The sequence below is a fragment of the Lissotriton helveticus genome, chromosome 1_1 (assembly GCF_964261635.1).
Source record: "Lissotriton helveticus chromosome 1_1, aLisHel1.1, whole genome shotgun sequence".
Taxonomy (NCBI): domain Eukaryota; kingdom Metazoa; phylum Chordata; class Amphibia; order Caudata; family Salamandridae; genus Lissotriton; species Lissotriton helveticus.
The window spans coordinates 1432087152-1432101993 of record NC_136057.1 but is presented as its reverse complement, the minus strand read 5'-3'; the positions used below and the strand labels follow the sequence as shown (position 1 = coordinate 1432101993).

Below are 14842 nucleotides of genomic sequence, written 5' to 3'. Positions count from 1 at the left end.
AGGACAAACAGAGGGAGTAGTGTCAGTTCCAGTAGACCAGAGTGGACCTTATGTTGAAGTGATTACATCAGGTGTGGTAGAACCTTTTCTTTTGGATACTGGTGCGATGAAGAGTTCTATTATGCAGTCTAAACTTCCTGGCGCACCTTTGTCTGGCTTGACCAATGTTTCAGTAGGATTTTCAGGCGCCCCAGTTCGGAATCCGGTTTCTAGCCCTTTGTCCCATTGGCCCTTGTGAATTGGAAGCTCCACTTATTTTAACCACTGGTTGTGGTGAGAATCTGTTGGGTTTGGACTTGCTGAAAAGATTGTATGCGTCATTGCATTGTTCTCCTTCAGGAGTACAACTTACCCTTGGTAAGAAAGTGATTTCTCCAATATATTTGTCTAAGGATTGTTTGCCACTGGAATTGCATTCGCTTCCTGATACACTTTGGGCTACGGGTCCAAATGATGTTGGTCTTTTGCAGATTCCACATTATGTTGTCACCCTTAAGTCAAATGCTAGGCTACCTCGTATTCCCCAATACAAGGTTTCGAGCGATGGTGAGAGAGCTCTTTTAGCGATTGTCTATGATCTGGTTGAGAAGGGTGTAGTTGAGGAAACATGAGGTAATGTGTGTAACAGTCCTGTTTTGCCTGTCCTTAAATGTACTGATGCTTCTCAGCCACCTGTGTACAGGTTTGTGATCGACCTTCGAGAGGTCAATAAGATAGTAGTGCCACAGTTTCCTGTGGTACCCGATATCACTGTTGACTTTGATTCCTGCTTCGGCAGCTTGGTTTTCTGTCATCGATTTGAAGAATGCTTTCTTCAGTATTCCTATTGCTGAGGAGAGCAGGGATATTTTTGGCTTCTCTTTAGGAGGCCGAAGCTTCCGGTTTAAGAGAGCTCCCAAGGGTATTGTGAAAGTCCCTCCATCTATAGTCAAGCGTTGAAAACTCAGCTTGACGGTTTTGTGTTACCTGTTGGTGCTACTCTTATTCAGTACGTCGATGATTTGTTGATTACTGCTGATGATGAATAGATTTGTAAAAAGGCTACTCTTTCTTTGTTGCGGTATTTGTCTGACCTTCATCATAAAGTGTCACCTTCAAAGTTGCAATATTGTCGCCAAGAAGTGACCTACTTAGGTCATCTCTTGTCCAAGGAGGGAAGGAGATTGACCCCAGAACAAATTCAAGCGATTGCGCAAATGAATGTACCATCCACACAGAGAGAAGTGCGTGCTTTTTTAGGTATTACATCATATTGTAGACAGTGGATCCCCAATTTTTCCTTGCTAGCGAAACCACTGTTGGCATTGACTCTGAAAGATACTCCGCATCCTCTTCCTTGGTCTGACGAATGTCAGAAAGGTTTTTCTGAACTACGCGATGCATTGTGTTCGGCTCCTGTGTTGGGTACTCCAGATTATAGTAAGCCTTTCACGTTGTACGTGCACGAGAGAGAAGGTTGTGCGTTGTCACTGTTGATACAACCATTTGGGGACAAGCGCGTATTTTTCAGCAACGTTAGACCCAGTTGCTAAGGCGTTGCCGAGTTGTCTGAGAGCTACAGCTGCAGCGGCTGTTTCTATTCGACAATCTGCTGGTTTGGTATTGGACAATACGTTGATTGTGATGGTCCTACATGCAGTGGATACTTTATTGAACAGGACTAAGACACAGCACCTTACTAGTGCACGTCTGTCAGGTTACGAGTTGACATTGTTGGCTAGTCATGTTCACATTAAACGATGTAATGTGCTGAATCCAGCTACGTTGTTACCGATCTCTACAGAGACGGATCCTCAGGAACAGCATGATTGTTTTCTTCGTACAGAGGAAGAAACGAAAGCTAGAGTCGATCTAAGGGATACTCTCCTTACGGATGTTGATGGTACCCTATGGGTAGATGGTTCGTGTTTTAAGCTTCCGAATGGTGAAACGACTGCAGCGTATGCTATTACAACTTTACATACAGTTGTTGAGACAGCACGCATACCACAGAATTCTGCGCAAGCAGCAGAGTTGATTGCACTGACTAGAGCGTGTGGTTGTCAGAAGGAAAGCGAGTGAATGTTTACACCGATAGTCAGTATGCGTTTGGTGTTGCCCATAGTTTTGGGCGTTTGTGGAGAGAGCGTGGGTTCCTTACTTCGCATGGGACAAAAATACAGCATGGGCAGTTGGTGAATGAACTTTTGGAATCTCTCACTCTCCCAAAGCAGATTGCAATTGTGAAGTGTAGTGCGCATAAGAAAGTTGTGGACGATGTTGGTCAAGGGAATGCGTTTGCAGATGAAGTTGCGAAGGAAACGGCGAAAGACATGATGAGCCGTATGTATGTTGCAGGCCCAGCTAATTGGGTTATGGCTGTTGGAATGTGTGAAGACACAATAGAAAGTGTGAAAACGATTCAGGCTGAAGCGACTGAGAAAGAAGTGAGTGTTTGGAGAGAGACTACGGGTATGTTGGATTCGACAGGTTGTTGGGTTGAGTTGTCAGAACACCAGCGATGGTTGTTGCCTGATGCGTATGTGCTCCCAGTGGTTACTATGGCTCATGGAATGGCTCACATAAGTTCGAAGGGAATATGCAAGTTGTTGGCTCCAGTTTGGCAGAATGCTGGAATTCCGAAATGTGCAGAGAACGTGGTGAAACATTGTATGATTTGTCTGAAGTATAATCCTGTTAAGGGAACTCCAACTCCAGCTGGTCATTTTGCTCCTCCAACGTATCCGTTTGAAGTGATATAGTTAGACTACATTCACATGGAGAGATGCAATAATTTGAAGTATGTCCTTGTGGTTGTTTGTGCTTTTTCCAGGTGGATAGAGGCCTACCCCCTAAAAGATAATACTGCCTTGTCTACAGCCAAGGTTTTGCTGAGAGAGTACTTCCCTAGGTATGGTTTGCCGAGAATTGTATGGTCGGACAATGGGAGTGAATTTGTGGGTCAAATCATGAAGAAAGTGTGTGCTGGATTGGGAATAAATCAAAAGTTCCATGCAGCAAATCACCCCCAGTCTGCTGGACTTGTTGAATGTTACAATGGTACCTTGAAGCTGAAATTAGCTAAGGTACAAGCGAGCACTGGTCTTACATGGCCGGATGCCTTGCCGTTGGCTCTTTTGTCAACAAGGACGACTGTGCATTCTCGAGTGGGACTTAGTCCGTATGAAATTGTGTTTGGTCGTCCTGCGAATGTTTGGGGTGTGCCTCGTCCTAAAGAATACAGCAGTATTGAGTACCCTATGTTGGTGGATTACTTACATGACTTGACTGCTAAATTACGTGTTCTCCACCAACAGGTCCATGACAGTTTACCGACAGCTACTACAGATCCAGGCCATTCCATTGAACCTGGACACTACGTTCTGGTTAAGAATTTCCAGCGCACCAAGAATCTGGAACCGAGATGGACTGGTCCCTACTTAGTTCTTCTGGTCACTAGAACTGCTGTTAGAGTAGCTGGTAAAAAAAACTGGGTGCATGCCACCCACTGTAAAAGAGTTCCATTGCCCTTACCATATGACAAGTGGGTGAGGGGAGGTATAGCCGATTCTGAATGTGAAAAAACTGCTAGATTTGTTCCATTTAGTGATGCTCATTTGACATGGACACGGTCAGAACGCGAGGATGATGATGTTCTGCAAGATGCTGTGCCTCCTCATCTAAAGATTGACACCACCAATCCGGAACTTTTATTTAAGGATCCAACTGTACCTAATAAAGAACGCTACGATCTAAGACCGCGAAAGACTGTACATATGGACAAATAAAGTTGAAACTGGAATTTTTTATATAGTGAATTACACCTCGTCAGATCAAGAGACTTTTTTTTTTGCTTTTTCCTTTTTCGAGTCACCATCCGGACTCAGCTATAAGGTCGCGGTGTAAAGACTTGGGAGTGCAAGCCGAAGACACAAGGTCAAGGTTCTGGTTGGTCCCAGGGGGTTCCCTGGACTGACAGACGCATTCCTTAGCACGGAACACCCAACCGCCGCGAACAGCACGGTTAGAGGATGGAGTCTTTTGGGTCTGAGAAAGGTGTTGAGAAAAGTGGTTTCAAAATGAAAATGTGTACATTGGTTCGTAGCAAATGTTTTTTAATAATGTGTTTCTTTATGCTTGTGAATATTACGTTAGCTTGTGTGGGTTGGATTTTCTATGTCACACAATTGCCGCTTACATCTACCTCCCAATCTACTCTTTCTTTTTCTACTGCATCTCCACATGAGTTTCATACGTTACCTGAACATGAACAGACACGAAGATCAGAATTTGTGAATAATTTGTTTATACAGATGTTGCATCAGCATCAGCTTGTCATAAATACCACGAATTGTTGGGTGTGTGGTCTTATGCCACATACTACAGACAAGGGAATGCCATATTTGGTTTTGCCTTTTTCACCTAATGGGTCAGTTTGGGCACTCCAATCGATGTTTATCTATGCGAACGAAGCCTCTCCAGTGCGTTCTCTTAACGATAACGTGAGCAAGAATGCTTTGATACGGGGAATAGTCGATATGATTAGAGATATTGACGCGTATAATGCTGTCCCTAAAGATGAGGTACGAGCATATGTCGGTTGGAATAAGACGACATATAGTGTTAGCTTGACGGAGAAACAAAGACTCCTATTTGGATTATACCCCACCGAGATCATCTTTGTTTGCAAGGTAATGGTCAGAATCCAAGAGCAAAGCTTGGTAAGAGTGTGTGTGTTCACACATACGTTTATACGTCTCAGAAATCTCCTCTGTTCGTGCCAGCCAAAGGCACGTATTTTGTTTGTCATGATAGAGCATACACATGGTTGCCATCTGATTTTTCTGGCACATGTTACGTGGCATTTTTGCTTCCCCCTACATACACTGCTGTTTCCGATTACCATAAGACAAGATATGGTAGAGGTGTAATCGATGCGAAAGATACTGTCGCACAAGAAGCTGGAGACTTCTTTAAGGGTTTCCTACCCTTTTGGGGTCCTCTGGCTAATAGTAGGAATATTCGTCAGCTTACGAGAGTGGTTGAGGCCACTATAAATGAGACTGCAGGTGCCCTTAGCAATATTACAGCTGAGCTTCAAGCGATCGCCTTATGACATTACAGAACCGTTTTGTTTTAGATATTATACTTGCAGATAGAGGTGGGGTATGCAAATTGATTAGATCTAGTTGCTGCGTTTTCATACCAGATAATGCCCCGACAGTGTACCAAGCCATCTCTAGACTACATAAGATCTCAGAGTCTATTCATGTGGACGAAGGAGACTGGTTGTTGATGGGATGGTTATGGGAATTGTTGTCCAAATGGGGATGGAAGATTTTGATGTTCCTTGGTATGGCGTTAGCGATCCTTTTTTCGTGTTGTTTATGCATCCAGTGTGGTCCCGCCATTTGTAGTCTTTGTGCTATGATCTGTGTGAGAAGACCAGTCCCGAGAGAAGTGAAGGATAATAAGATGATGTTACAGCAACACCTTGATGACCTGATGAGAATAGATATAGACCTAGATTCAGATTGACATGAGTTTAGGCTATTACCTACGTAATGGCAAAAGGAGGGGCTGAGGTTCTGTGATTTTGCGTGCTTTTAAAGTGCACGACTTTCTTTTCTAAACATGGGTTTTTGCCATGCGTCATGACTGCCAACTGGTGTTGCCTTTTACGTAGGCCTCAGAAGTTAGTCTGCGAGCAAAGCAGTCTGACCTTTTGTGGGTCATGTGTACATTAACTAAGGTTTCCTTCGTGCGCTGGAGTTAATTTTAGAAGCTGGCCTTTCTCCTGGAATTGACCCTGCCAAGCCAATTTCCCTGCAAGATTGTTATACACTTTCCCAATCACCATTCAAGACATTTGTTAACTTTTAAGTTTCTTTACGTTTCTGTTATCTTGCACATTATCTGAAACTACTTTTCTTTTCTGTTTCTTCATTTCATGGGTTACGCTTTCAATTAAGGGTTTGTCCGGGCCTTCCGGATTAATATTTAGATATGCCTAAATATTAACTTGTGGGTTGGGACACTGTAAAATGAGCTTTACTATATGATGCTGTGTGATGTCATGTATTTTCAATTGGTTGAATTTTGGTGCAGGGGCGTGCATTTTAAATGTACCTTTTTGTGTATAAATAGGGTTGTCTCGCCTTAGTAAAATTGAGCAGTTTCTTGAGTTGTGCACCGTGTTGTATTACTGGGATTTCTGCTACTAGCTGCAGCTAATAAATTTGATCTCTGACGCCACCTAGAAGTATTCAGTGTCTCTGTATACCAAGGCAAGGGAACCCAGAGGACTTTGGGCGTGTCCCTGACGCCGCTGGGTACTTGAAATCCCAGTTCTTCAGTAGCATCAAAGGTTGCAGATGCAGCATAAATTGTGCCTTCTATATAATGGATAGTGCCGGCTTCACTCCAAAAAGGCATTACTTCATCGTCATGGGGAGTGGTCCATGTAAATGAGGTAACTTATTTTCCCATGCACCTTAATTAAAAGTGCATTTGCATTCGTAGTGGGAGGTGCCAGATTGTTGACCAGGTGCGAGGTGGTGATGAAACAGAGTACTTGTTGTAGAAGCTCCACAAAGGGGAGGGGAGTCAGAATTCCGACTTCGTATTTTCCAACAGGGGGGTTCAGACACTCAAAGCACCTGTCTGTTGGCAGATCTCAGACCTCTTCTCAAAGATCTGCCAGTTTCTTTGCAGTGAAAAACAGATCGGTAGTTTCAACCCGCTTGCCTGCCTTTCAATGTAGCAATGTCCAAGTACAGATGTGAGTTTGTGCCTGAACGTTATTACCTGATAGAGACTACTAGCTGCAAATTCCTTTCCTTAGAATTTAACAGGCATCAGACTGGATCCGGAGAGAAAAGAAGGAATCCGCAGCTAGACATTGTGTGTTACTGAAGGTAAGTAATTTGTTCTTCTCTATGTTCGGATATTGTGTTACTGAAGGTAAGTAACTTGTTCTTCTCTATGTTCAAGTGCTCTGTCTCAGTTTTAGGTCTATGCACCCAATAAAGGCAACGCCAGTTTCCCTGATCTGTATTCAATGCCAGGAAAGATAGGGCATTTACTGCAATTGGTGATGCTTGTTACATAGCACAACACTTAGCTCTGTATCTTTAGTTTTATTGACTTCCTTTTGAGACAGGTAGAGGTACACTTACTTGATTATTTGAGGTAATTTGTGGAACTTTGACAATATGCCGCCGCTGTTATGACCAGTTGGTTCGATCAGGTCTCTTCTAACAATGATGCCTTCCGGGGTCTGGGGAGAAATAAGTCCTACACATTAGGAGAAGCTGCAACAGTGGTGTCAAAAGATAACTCTTTTACAACTGGTGTTTTGGCGTGCAAGTTGACCCTGATAACCTTAGAGATGAATGCTCTTTGATCCGTTTGAATGTTTGTACAGCAGACTGTCAATTCCTCTTTAAGACTATACCTTTTTGGTTGTCACAGAATAATGGTCAGGTAGGTCAGCTCCCTCCATGGCCCTCCTCCTTGAGAACGAAGGCCATGTTGACAGCTGATCACTAGGTCTGCGCAAAGATATGGACACATTTTCTATATCTTGTGGTGTTAGGGATACCACCCAAAACATGGGAGCCAGGCTTTTGTTTCTGTGAAAAGAGGACTATTGAGTGATAATACAGGCCTCAAAGACACTTGCCCCATTTTTATTTTCTCTTGCACAGGAGTATCCTCAGATTAAAAAGCAAAAACAGCCTGTCGACTTGAGCAGATTAATAGACTTTTACATTTCTAAAACTGTGAATGGAGAATCAGCCATTATTTATCAGATTCTTTGATGATCATCTGAAAATTAGACTGTGATCCTAATTACCAGTGGTCTGGTAATTTTTTGGGATTTATCTCACCTACTTAAATCCATCTCAATTGAGTAGGGATTTATTGGTGTGATATATACTACCCCTCGGAATAACATGCAGATTTTGGTGCTTACTGCACCAAAGCACGGAAATCCACATCATCAGAAAATATTGGGCATTTCCCCCTATAACTATTTCTGGTTTGACCTGCCTGTATTCAACACAAAACTCATATTTTCTGATATGTGTGGTAACAGCAGTTCCACACATATCATAATTAACCATGCAGCTCATAAGGGGGAGTCTGTATGTCTTATCTTGAGTTTATTTAACCAGAGCTTTTGGCTATTTTGATAAAGAAGTCATTTTGTTTTTAGAACTCTTTTTTCCTGATAGAGTGGGAGAAGAATGCAGTCCTATTTTTTAGGCAACACGTTCAGTGAATATCAAACGAAGGGGCGTATTTACACGAGAATGGCGGAGCGCAGCATTAAGCCATGATTGCTAATTCTGCGCTCAACAGAATAGCGGAGCGCAGCATTAAGCCATGATTGCTAATGCTGCCCTCCGCTATTCTGAAAATGCAGGGATGCACCATATTTACAATGATACTGAGAACCTCTCCATTTTCCCTAGTGCTGGCGCTAAATTCAGCTACCTAGCGCCAACGCAGGCATCCTTGCACCAAAGTGCAAGGGTGCCCGCACTGAGGGAGTGATTGTTTATGGGCAGTAAGGTGTCCCGCCCTGCACATAAACAATCACTAATGGTGATTTGTAACTCCTATGTGTGCTGCATTGTGCAGCACACATAGAAGTTGCCAATTGTCATTTTTTAAATGATTGTTTATTTTCAGGAAGGGACACCTTCCTGCACATAAACAATCATTCATGGTGCTTTGTTGTTTCTATGTGTGCTGCACAATGCAGCACACATAAAAACAGAAAGAATGAGGAGAAATGATTAATTTCTCCTCGTTTCGCCATGTTAAGCCAGGTTTTTTTTGTTTTAATTTTGGCACTGCCCTATATTTACGCCACCCTTGTAGATAGGGGGCAGCATCAAAAAGCAATGGGTGTTGCGGTGAAACGCCCACCACAACACCCATTGCTGGCCCCTTTTACGCTAAGTGCTGCGTGAAAGAGGGACTTATTTGCAAGGCTGCATTAAGCCACGTTAAGTGGCTTAACGCTGCCTTGTAAATAAGGCAAAGGGTTTATTGCCACAGAAACGTCATAAAAAGTGTTGTTCCTGTTGCAATAAACTCTTGTAAATATTCTGTGAAGTTTGTTAAGACCTGCACTGGTCAGTTTTAAGGTTGAGCATTCAAGACCTATTTTAATTTCTTATGTTGGGTTAAAGCCATTCCCCAGCCTTTGATTTGTCTGTTTCAATGTCCTTCAAAGATCATTGCTTGCCAGTGGTCAGTCTTGCCTCTTTGTCACTCCTTTCTCTCTTCCGTTTCTCCCATGCAGCAGGGACTTAGTACTGTCTCATCACACTACAGTTCTTTTTTCTGTTCTCTGGGGACTACTTTATATCTTTGTTTACTGTGCTGTTTCTGTATGTCTGTGTGTAGTTTCGGCACCATAACTGATTACATTTAAATATAGTTTTCCTCCCTCCCACCTCCTCCTAATTCCACAGTTGTATTTGGGTACTTTTTTTCGCCATGCCTTCCTCTTCGTAGTTATATTGTTTAGGCTTTTAGCAATTTTCACTGTCGACCGTCATTTGGACTTTTTAGGTCTCGCCTGGAATTAGCATCCGAAGGATGCGTCCAGGCTGGAGACTTATAGCTGCTGGTCTTGGGGGAATGAGAGACAAAAGGGTGCCACGCGCTTCTCTTGTGCTGGATTTGACTGCGTGCACGCGCACCCACACTCACGCATGCGCACACACGCATACACAGCCACACGCATACACAGGCACACACACACACACCCCCGTCGCCGCCGCACCTACACACACACTAGCGCACCTACACGCACACACAGAGACCCCCCCACACACACACCAGCGCACCTACACACTCGCACGCACACATACAAAGACCCCCCTCCCCCCCGCTACCGCCATCGCACACATACACACACACACACACACACACAAGCGCACCCCCCTCCCCCCTAGAAGTAAGCCCCACTTACCGCCATTCGGGACTTCTGTAGCCGGGGCTCTCCCTCGGGCATGGGAGCCCCGCTCTCAGGCACTCCGTGGGCGCGTGCGCGGGACTTCCGAAGACGGAAGTCCCGCCCAAAGGAACTGGCTCGAACGCGCATGCGCAGTGACCAGACGCTCCAGCCAAAGCAGCTCTGCGCCTCCTCGCACCTGGTCCATACGAAACTTGTTAACTGCGCATCGGAACCCGCCATGCAGCCGGATCACATTAGCGGTCAAAAGATAGGTTTGTTGCTGTTCTGGGGTTGCCATGGTGCGAGTGTGGGTGTGGGATTCCCCCGGCGTGTTTCCGTCTGTGTCTCGTGCTGGGGAAGCCCGTTTGGCTGCACATGTGTACAAACCGACGTCAGACAAAAAGCCAAAATCCCAAGATACATTCATACTTACTTACAAGCCCTGATCACTGGGAAGTGACAGACTAGGCCTGTGCGGTCGTTAAGTGGTGGAGGGGGAACATGGTCTGTAGGCTTGTTACCCGACATGGACGGCTCAGGGTTCCCATGCAGGGCACAAGTGCAAAATTCTCCTACTCCTGGAGAAACAACTAAAATCATGAAAATAAACCACTATGGGGACTTATAAGAACCGCGATATATGGTGGAGAACACTGGCTTCTACACTCCCATCCTTCCCAATATCCTGTGATATCAGGAAAAGACACCAAGCCTATGCACGCAGAGCTAAATGGCCAAGCTCAAAAATCCAGGAAGGCCTGACAAAAGATACAGCACCTTGCATAAGCAGGATTTCAAAACATGGACCCAGGATGCAGTAGGTGTCAACGCCTATTTTTTTATGTAGTGTCTCATTGAAAATGAAGCACTTAATTGAAAAGCAGAGTGCAGCCAGGGAGTTTAAAGCAGACTGTCTTAAGATCCGCCATTCATTTACAGGGTCAACTTTCTACATCCTACGGATCACGCCAAGCGAGGGGTCTTGTACCAACCCTAGAAGTACCTCCCAGTCAGCAGCAGTCCAGCATCTTTTCTTACTACCCCCTTCACATTGAGTGGCCCCTCACCATTCCTTACCACTCCTTTACTTTGTGAGGTCATCATGCCACACCTCCTGCTACCCTTTCACATTGAGCAGTCCTGTATATTCTTACTACTCCACCACATCCCCCGTCCTGCACCATTCCATAACACTTCCTCAGATTAAGCAGTTTTACACCATTCTGGTCTGGCTTTACTCTCCCTCACACTGAGCGATCCTGCACTATTCCTTGTTACTCCCTCACACCGAGCAGACTGCACCATTCCCTGCATCTCCCCCACAGCCAACTCTTTAGCACAATCTTTACTGCCCTCCCACCTCCTCTAAACCATACAGTCACCCTAGTAGCAAGGCCTACATTCCCAAATAAATCGTACCCGGAGCGCTCTTACATCAGTAATTGCTGTCCCTCCTGGAAGGCGTGGGCGAACCTTACCATCAATCCACCCACGCATAAACAAGAGTAAAGGAGAATAATGTTAAGAAACCATTTGTTACAGATTCCAAAGTTACGAGCGCAATCCTCCTTCTATCTGCTACTCTGGAAGGTCTATAGGCCTGTTTCTACATCTCGTCTGTATAGAGAAGGACTTCGCTGTAAGAAGTAACTGATAAGCCCATCATTGACTCTATTTCTGTTTGTTGCTCAACAGCATCACAAGCTCTTTCTAGTATTTGATCACTGGCTCACCACAAATTGGCAGACGCCACCTTACTAACTCTACGAAGTAGGTTTAAGCACATCATGCAGATGGTATCTGGCTAAGAGCTATTTAAGTTGGAAGACAAGGAAACTGCAATAACAATAATGCTGGCAGACGAAACGGAGTGTACAGCACCTCGTGTGATAGCACTTCTCCAAAGAGCCACTGTAGGTACAATGGAAAATATTGGGCAGCATCTACGTATTCCATTAAACTCCCACCAAACCAAACTTTGTCAATACTTAAACTAAATGGGCAATGTACTTTAGCAAAAACCTTTGCTGCCTCAGTACATACAACAGTCAAGGTGTACTTTTTTTTAGAGGGAAAGTCAAACCTCAAACATCAACCAAGGGGTATGACACCACTGTCCTGTTGGTCATCAGGAAACAGTAGGTCCAACTCAACTGGACTTCTTCAGTCCCCCATTTTTAGGTCGAGCATCAGCGCATGCACTGTCTGCAAGACCTGTTGTATTCCCTCTACCGAGTGAAATCCCGCCTGCTCCTTACTATTGGTTCACTTGTGCTTTGGTGTTCTTTGCTGGCTCCTTTTTGGCCGTGCAGCTGCCCATAGACCAGGTAAAGACCCCCTCATTGTGGGGCTACAAGGCTCAGCCTAAGTCGATTGTTCTGCAGGTCCCTCGGATAGGGGGCGGGCTAGGGGCAGACAGCGAAGGGCGACCGACCTAAGCGAAGGACGGAGTTGGCTCTGTGGAATGTCATCAGGGAATGTGACTGGGACATGAGTGTACATACATCAGGCGGTATGCATACCTCGAAGCTTCTCTTCCCGAACATTATTAGTATGCAGGGGCATATGTGGGCCGAGCCATTCAAATCTCTGCAGATCTGTTGTCAGTCACTAATAATCTATACTCTGATTCGTGCTGTGGGATGAGTGTGTTACAAATCACATGCGAACATAACAATAACGGGTGCATTCGAAAACAAACAAGGACATCAGCACATACCCTTTTGCATTATTCAGCTGCATGCGCTTTGTAGTCTGAGTGTGTTACTGCTGCCTATAAGGGCATCCGAGTTGCTTCTAAGCTTATGCATTGTTCGGCCATTGCATAGTCTCTTTTACCAGTCAAGTAAATAGTTTGACTACCTGTAGCATTTGTGTTCACAGTGCAAGGATTGAATAACTTTCCGAACTAATGCTTCTTGTAAAAGGAGTGTAAATGTTTAAAAACAAAAACATAAATAAAAGGCATTGCCATTTACAATGCCAATAGCTCTAACTTTAATAATGCGAGACCTATTGCATTGCAAATGCTTGTTTAGTAGGATGTTAGTTTGGGTTTGATTTTTGTTTTACAGAGGATTGGGCTTGTTATTTCTGTAATTGAGTTGCCATCCAGTAACGTCACTTTGTGATTTTGTATATTACCTGTCATAACATGTGGGCTCTGCTTTGTTACAGGTTGGTGCTCTATCCCGTGTGGTACCGAGGATATTTTTGAACGCGTACGTTTCCAGGCACAGCGAGGTTCCTCCTTCGTGATGTTGGCAGCCGGGGGTAGAAAGCTGTTGCCTGTAGATATATCCGACTTCTAGATTGTAATGCGGGTTTATCGATTCATAAATGTGTGATTTACATTCAATCTGCGTGGCGTGTGGCCAGCGGAGGCTTTTATGCAGTACTGGACGAGCTTTTTCAAGTTTCCATGCTTGTGGGAACAAAGACAGTTCAGTTTGCAACACCAAAGATAATATTGGGGCAATCTCTTTGTTCAATGATTGAAAGTGGGTGCCTGAAAATAATTGCTGTATAATTAATCCAGAGTTTCTAATTACTGATGCTAACAACCACAATAATTGGAAGTTTTGGTTACGGAATATACTTGGTCAGGCAACTCAAGCATGCCTCCTTAAATTAAATGTGCCCTGCCTCCATGTAAGTGAAATATCGGTTTGCGGGACATATAGTGGAGAACGTCGTAGTCTCAAAATAGAAATATGCTGTGGACTCTTTTTTCACCACTGATGTCCCGCAGTATACATGGAGAACTATCAGGGGTGACTCACGCAGTGCTTAATTTGTGCCGGTGCTTTCCGGTGCTTAGCACCGGCACCTAAATGTCAGGGCCGGGTCTACTGCGCGTACACCCACATAGATGATTAGGTTTTGTAAAAATAAATATATGGTATCGGTATATACCTTTATTCTCTTGTACTCGTACTATCTGCAGCCCCAGGCCCGGCCGGCGGCCGCAGCGTGTTTTTAGGTCTCGCGACCTATCGATGCGCGCATGCGCATCGAGCGGAGCGAGAATTCATGTCGGCAAAATCCTGTTCAAACTAAGGGCTTTCAGCCCGGCGTTTTCTTGCAGTTCACGTGAATCACGTGAGCAAACATGCACGAGCATTCACAGCCATGGCTTCTCCTCCCCTAGCAGCATGCTCCCACTAGGGTCTATGGAATCCTTGGTACGCCACTGGCCCTGGCAACAATACCTTAACAACGGTCAAAGTAACCGAGCACTGCAATGGCTGCCAACTTCCCTAAATTACACGCAGCTAGTAATGGTGGTCGAACATTCAAAAGCGCCACATCATCAACACTCATTAAATATAACAAAGTACGAGGGTCTGGCTAAGAGCGGCATTGAGATGCAGACACGGAAACGAAGACATTCTCTCATGCTGTGCTCTTCCCTCAGCGCTGCTGCTTTCAGAGCACGTGATGGTTCCCACAAAGGACTCGTGATTAAACACGACAGACGAGGACCTCAGCTTGTGCCAAACAGTTCAGAAGCAAAACACTGACTGGTAGAAAAGGCTGAGATTCGCGTGTGCCGCGAAAACGACGCTTTTGTTTGCTATAATTGCGTAAGCGGAGGAAAATGGTTGGAACGTGCGCCCCAACGACACAAAAGTCAAGAAAAAAGAATGCCTTTTGTTTACTCTTTCAAAAGTTCTTTTTAAGCCTGCATTATAGGTATAACAGACTTGGGTGGGCTTTCTGCGACAGGGGTGACGCAGGAGAATACTTGCCTGTCCGCGTGCGTGCGTGTTGGCGAGGGAGGGGGCGTGCACTCCAAGCAAAGGCGTCGCTTCACAGACTCATCATCATGCGATTGCCTGATATAATCTAGGGCTACACAGCTGCAATAATCCAATCCACGGA

General features: G+C 44.8%; 1 protein-coding gene across 2 annotated transcripts in view; it reads right to left on the bottom strand.

Annotated features, from left to right (window-relative positions):
* LOC144826880 (A.superbus venom factor 1-like) overlaps positions 1 to 14842 on the bottom strand; it is a 1649148-nt gene that overhangs the window by 1493372 nt on the left and 140934 nt on the right. For both annotated transcript variants that reach the window (XM_078685340.1, XM_078685347.1), the window contains one exon: positions 7158 to 7258. In XM_078685340.1, the coding sequence (XP_078541466.1) occupies positions 7158 to 7258 (101 nt within the window). The remainder of the gene's footprint in view (positions 1 to 7157; positions 7259 to 14842) is intronic.